General features: G+C 43.8%; 1 protein-coding gene across 1 annotated transcript in view; it reads right to left on the bottom strand.

Moving 5' to 3' along the window:
• cubn (cubilin (intrinsic factor-cobalamin receptor)) overlaps positions 1–6,809 on the bottom strand; it is an 86,313-nt gene that overhangs the window by 50,157 nt on the left and 29,347 nt on the right. The window contains exons 21-24 of the mRNA XM_050056397.1: positions 5,781–5,911; positions 4,038–4,227; positions 2,102–2,262; positions 1,416–1,597 (exon numbers count right to left, since the gene is read on the bottom strand). Of these exons, the coding sequence (XP_049912354.1) occupies positions 1,416–1,597; positions 2,102–2,262; positions 4,038–4,227; positions 5,781–5,911 (664 nt within the window). The remainder of the gene's footprint in view (positions 1–1,415; positions 1,598–2,101; positions 2,263–4,037; positions 4,228–5,780; positions 5,912–6,809) is intronic.

Raw genomic sequence — 6,809 nt, 5'->3', positions numbered from 1 at the left:
GGACCCTGATGAGGACTGTGGGTCCACTGACGGACCCTGATGAGGACTGTCGGTCCACTGACGGACCCTGATGAGGACTGTTGGTCCACTGATGGACCCTGAGGACTGTTGGTCCACAGATGGACCCTGATGAGGTCTGATGGTCCACAGATGGACCCTGATGAGGTCTGATGGTCCACTGATGGACCCTGATGAGGACTGTTGGTCCACGGTCCACTGATGGACCCTGATGAGGACTGTTGGTCCACTGACGGACCCTGAGGACTGTTGGTCCACTAGAACAGTCTTAGTCAAGAGCAGCCCTGGTTGCAGCGATATACCAGTTTCTATGTACACCGTGATGTAGAAGTTGATGGTTATCATACTGTGTACATTTGTTTATCCCCTTCCATCAACAAAATGGTTTCAAGTTTCAATTACAGTGATATAATGTTTGCTTAACCAACAATAATCCTTCTGTTTTCATTCCTTTAAAGCAATGGTTCCCCACTGGTCCAGCCACGGGGTCCAGATTTGGCGCATTCACACCAGGATAGTTGCAACAACTGCTCATTTGGGGGCAATATTGTCAGAGACGACCACTGACCAGAAAGAAAAAAAGCATATTGTCAGAGACGACCACTGACCAGAAAGAAAAAAAGCATGAGGAAGAAGAAAACCATCGATTGACCAGGACTGAAAATGGACATCCGTCCCCTTCAGCCAGCTTGGTCACCACAAACACAATGGAGCGACACCAGATTTATGCAGTCTTGGGGTTTCTGTTTTCAAACCTAATTCCAACTTTTTCTGTTTTTACCTCTGCTTCTCCCGGTTCGCCCTGTTGGCTTTGTTTTTTTCCTACCCAAAATGCACTGTGCTCTACGTCACTTCCTCTCTTTGGTTCACTTTCTCTCTTTGCTTCGCTGGATAGTCCGTTTGAATTTACCACTGTAAGCGAACTGCACCAGGGTTCAAACGAGCGTTTACACCACTCCAAACAAACAAACTATCAGTGGACCAAATAGCGCCAGTGTGAATGCATCCTTAGTCATTAGTTTGAGGTCACAGTTTAATACATTCAGCGTCATACTTGCATTTGGCCAAGTCGTCGAGCTAGTTTGCTCTATCTGTAAAACCCACTTTTGGAGCGCGACCCACCAGTTGGGAACCACTGCTTTAAGGCCCACTCTGACAGATAATAATATAAAATCTTCACCCACTGCCATTCTTATTAGGACACCTTTAAGAAGCCTAAAGCTGAGACCTGCAAGTTTTCAGCTTCTTGCTGCTCTACATGAAGCCTTTCAGCTCTTAAATTTGTGCTTGGACTGCATGTGTTTCCACTTTTTCACGAGTACCTGCAGCATTTCAACAGCTATCCCACCGCTCCCCATCTAAGTCAGGACTCACACACTGTGAGCTACAGTACTCACAGCCAGGTAGTCATAAGCGCAGGTGGAGCTGGACTCCAGGTGAAACTCAGGGAAAGAGAGGAGGAGCTGGTTGCCCTGATTGGTCCTGATGGTCCAGTAGCACTCAGCATTAGGGTGATAGGGCAGTGGGTAGTTAGGGGAGGAAAAGCCTCCAGAGGCAGCTGTCAACACTCCGCCACAGCCTGGGAAGAAGAATTACATCAAATGAACAGGTGTGTGTGTGTGTGCGTGTGTGTGTGTATTCTGAAGCTAAAGGGTGTGACTCAACTCGACTTTATTTATACAGCACCTTTCATACAAACGCGCAGCCCAAAGTGCTTCACGTGGCAAAATTGAAATGACACAGACACAATTCAAAGGAAAACACAAACAGCTGAACATTAAATTTAAGCAAGACGAGAAAATTACAACAAGACAATAAAATATTTAAAAAAAACAAATAAACAAAACAGAACAAACTAACCTGAAAAGAGTCCGTAGAATAAAAAGTAAAATGAATTATCATTGCAACTTCAACATCTGGAACATCTGAATTTACATGTTTTTTTGGGGTCAAACTTTGGGAAAATCTATTTAATTTTTTTTTTTCTTTTCTTAAACATTTTTTGTGTGTTTGTTGCCTTTGTTGACAGGACAGCTACAGAGGGACAGGGGAGGGAGAGAAACGTCTGACACAAACCACTCACCCGACTGTGTGCCATCCCAGTGGGCACTGAATCCAGGAAGTGTGACGCTGGCATCTGAGCGGAATTTGACCCACAGGCGGTTGCTATGGGACACCAGGACTGGAGGCCTCTGATTGCCACAGAATTTACCAATCAAGGGAGATGTGTCATAGCCTCCGTCCCTGCAAAAGATGGTGGAAGTTCAGGGTGTAAGTGGTCACACTGAATAAAGAGGGACTGATGTGTCTCCTGTGAAGCTACAGGCAGCTTAGAAATCACAACTTCAAGACACCTGCATGATTTACATTGTTATTTTCTCCCAGTCTGCTCCCAGTTTCCCTTCAACACTGGGTCTGCTCCATTTCAGTGCACCTGTACAGTGCTTAATACGTAACCGCCAGGGCCGGGAAAGTTGATTAAACAATCAGTACGTTTACATGTCAGACTAACACACCCAGATCATGTGACTCCTGCATGTATACAGTCAATCAGACCCAAAGTGGCCGAGGCGCTCTGAGCATGCTCCACAGTTTCCGCCCCAGGCTTTGACCCGGAAGTGCAATAGCATTAAATGTGTAAGAGAAGAAGAAGCCGGTAACAACATGGAGAAATCTACATCCAGAGCCGTGACTTTTTGGACGGACCAAATGTACAGAGCTGTAAAGTTGTCCACCATGGTAGCAGTTAGCTGCTAGCTAACCGTAGCTAACTTGTTTGTCCATTGTTTGGTCTGTGACGTAATAGGTCAACAGGAAAAAGGTCCAATACTAACAAGCTGAAAGGGGGCATATCTCCACCTATCGTAGAGGAGTCGCACATACTTGGCTCAATAAATGGATTCCCCTCCCGTGCTTGTATACTGGGACAAGAACAGTAGGCCAGTTAGATGTCCTCGTCCAGCTGGGACTGTAGCTACACTTCACTGTGACTTGAGACGTACTGAGTGTCGACCTAGAGAGCAGAAGCCATGGTAGCTTTCCTGGTTGGCAAACAATAGCCTGCATGGACAGTGATGTTCGCAGTATGATTTCATGTAAGCCTGAATGACATCATCAGTCCTCTGATCAGCACTGTTTTTAATTACGTGACTATTTTGGGATCAACATTTTCCTGCCAGTGTGGAAAGAAGTCTTCTGACATTTACTCACTAAATGGAAAATGTAGCCACATTTAGCACTTGGTGGGTGTTGATTTTGAACCCTGGGGACAGGTGAAACTAATTAGGGCGGGGCAGACTATCAAGACTGGAGGTAAAACTCACAAAGGCAGGAAGTGAAACCAGACATGACAGATAATAATATAACAAAATAAAACAGGAAACTTTTCCAACTCAATGAAGGCAACAAAGTAAAACTCAAACCCATAAACAAAATCCCTCACCTTGATGTAACGTGAAAACAAATTTCAGATAGTCTTTAACACAAAGTCTGAGGGCCTCTGGACACTGAGCGGGACCACGGCAGATTTCAGACACCAACAACGTCAAAGGAAAGGATTGTCTCCCAACAAAGTCAAACTCTACACCTGTAACCCTCCGAACTCTGCCATAGAGACGGTCCACTGTGCATATGGCGGTATTTCTGCTTATTGTGATGTCATTTCGTGGAGTGTTTATCCCTAAAATCTTATGTGAGTCAATAAAACATAATAAATGATAACAGTATTGAAATTGTGTCACATTAAAGAAATACAACACTCGACTTTCTCTGCTCCTCTGGCGCCACTGCATGATTTTACCGTCTTTTAGACCACTTGTAGCGTAACATAATGACATCATCGCACGCAGAGAACGTAATGGTGCGAACAAGAAAGTCCAGCTTTTTGTTGCATGAAGAATGAATGCTCAAGCTTCTATAGTTGTTATTTTAGGTCGATTTTAAACAGGACCATGAGAACCACAGCCCTCCCAGTGGCTGCCAGTGGGAGGTCTGTTTCCAGAGGGTTAACTCAACCTTACCTGATCTCGACAAAGTCATAGCTGCAAGATGGAGGGGAGCCCTCGAGCACAAAGTCAGTGAAGTTCAGCATAATCTGCATGTTCACTTGCACAGTGATCTTGAAGATGCACTCTCTATTGTTGGGGTAGTAGTCAGGGTAGTTGGGTGAACTGAAGGACCCTGTAGAGGAGGTGAAAGTCCCACCGCAGTCTGATGAGAGAAAGAAAGGGTTAAGCTCAACCTAATGATAGGAGTTACATGTCTTCAGGGTATCCAAATCAAAAAATACAGTGTTTACATGATAATGTGGGTTAGTGCTCTAAAACAGGATCAAACGATCTTTGGACTGGAATGAGGACTGTTATATTGCTACAACTGTCCCAACTGTCCAGAGCAACGCAGCATTGTGTGGCACGCTGCCTGGGCTGAACTTCTGTTGATGTCCTGTTTTTATCTGTCCCTGTTACTTGCTTTGAAAGCTCTGTAATGGATGAGGTGCGGTGAAGATGAACTGAAGCATTATCTACATGATTATGCATGCCTTTGTGTCCTCCCGTCTGGACGACTGCAATTCTCTTTTTACTTGCCGAAACAAATCTTCTCTGAATCGTCTTCAAATAATCCAGAACGCTGCTGCTGCTAGGCGCTTAAACAGGTCCAACAGGTCGACCCACATCCCTCCCATTTTAGTTTCTTTACACTGGCTTCCCATCAGGTTCAGGATTCACTTCAAGATACTTGAAGTTAAGTCTCATGTTAAGAGCCCTCCACGGTTAGGTGCCTGGATACATCAGTGATCTCTATCCATGTGTCATCAGTAGGTCCCTGAGGTCTTCAGAACAGGACCGACTGACTGTTCCCCGCTCTGGACTCAAAACAAAAGGTGACCGTGCCATTGAAGGCTCCAACACTATGGAACTGTCTTCCTTTAAGTTTATGGTCTGCAACCTCCTGAGAACTTTTTAAAAAACAACTAAAGACCCATCTTTTCAAAATGGCCTTTGTCCCGCCCTAAAATGTCCAGTGCTTGTTCCCTGGTATGTGTTTGCTCTGTTTTACTTTATTTTGTTGCTTTGTTTGCTATATCAAATACATTTTATCATTATTATTATAACACCTCCCCATTGGGCAACAAAAACTAAAATAACGTGGAGTTGGCGGAGGGAGATCGCCAGGAAGCTTAAAGTTCCTCATGGTGACCATCGCTAATATTTGCGGTTGGTCATATTATATGTAATCTCCAGGTCATACAACAATATAAAGCATGTGTTTTCTGTTTGAAAAGAACAAATGTATTGAGACAGCATGCGTTTCCCAACTTTAAGTGGTTGCATGTTAAATATGATGTCGAGTGGCTTGTTTCCATGATGGAACATAAGAGCATATTTAATGGGCAGAGAGATGCTCACCTACTGATAAGACACCGTGTGAGGCCTACATATTCTCAGAAGGAAATAGTTTTTTTCTGACATAATGACTGAGGAGATTTATACATGTCAGATTTCAACAGATTTTCCTGGTCAAAAAGTGGATAAGAGAAATCCGGAGTGCAGCAGTGCTGGTGATAAAGCAACTTGTTGGAGTGAGACAGATAGAGACAGAAGGGAGGAGACGGTGGGAGGTGGGCTATTGCACAGTGTTTCTGTAAGTCATTAGTTATTCAGAGTGATTCTTTGTCAGTTAATGACCCGCCAGTCGTGTTGTTCAGGGTTACTGGATAAGTAGTCTGAAATGGACTGAAAACTGAAAAACCATCTTTGTACCTGCTGTGGCATTGATTGAGACATATCTGGCAGAGAATCCCTCGGAGACTAAACTTGAGTCAGACACAAACAGCAGGGTGAGCAGGCTGTCAGTGCTGGTGATGGATGGAGGCACTGAGCGCCCACAGTACCTGCACACACAAAGCACCCAAACGTCTTTACTCAGCAAGTACTACAAATACAAAACAACTACCTGCATGTTATTTTCAAGAATACATACATACATGTGTGTGTATATTGGGGGGTGACACAGCATAGTATTGTGATATTTTTTGTAGCCATATTGAATCGATACACAGACGACAAGTATCAATCTTGATTTTTGCAAATATACATTTTAATCCAACTTTTGGTGCCAGAATAATAAAATCAGTTGCTTTTCGCTCCACTAGATGGTGCTGTTTGTTCTCAGTCAGCGGCATCTGGCAGGAAGTTCATCAAAACAAAGATGAAGAAACATCTGGACTGATTTTGGATTTTTTAACACAGAAGGAGGACTTGGAAATGACACGATTTACAGCAGTGTCATATGAGAATAAAATACTCTGAGAATACTACCGTTTTTTCCCTGTTAAAGGGTTTTTTTGGGGAGTTTTTCCTGATCAGCTGTGAGGGTCATAAGGACAGAGGGATGTCGTATGCTGTAAAGTCCTGTGAGGCAAACTATGATTTGTGATATTGGGCTTTATAAATAAAATTGATTGATTGATACTCTGAACATGAGGGCTCACCTCTCTCGTTCTCCAAACTAGAGCAAGACATTATCTGACAGAGCACAGGAGACCGCTGTCTCACGTTCTCCAATCTGGATATCCATCGGTAAAAAAAAAAAAATAATAATTTTTCTTCCTTTACCTCTGGAGACACCGCCCGTAGTTTTTCGACTAACGGAAGTGCAGGGGCCTCGGGGATCGCTCACCCCTTCACCGCTCACCAGCGGTGCCCCCAGGGGAATCACCTTGTTGTTTACAAATACTTCCGGGTAGAAAACCAGCAGTTTAGATATATATATATATATATATATATATA

Source organism: Epinephelus moara, chromosome 11, assembly GCF_006386435.1.
Source record: "Epinephelus moara isolate mb chromosome 11, YSFRI_EMoa_1.0, whole genome shotgun sequence".
NCBI classification, from domain to species: Eukaryota; Metazoa; Chordata; class Actinopteri; order Perciformes; family Serranidae; genus Epinephelus; species Epinephelus moara.
Note: the sequence above shows the minus strand (reverse complement) of the source record. Positions and strands in the feature narration are given on the sequence as shown.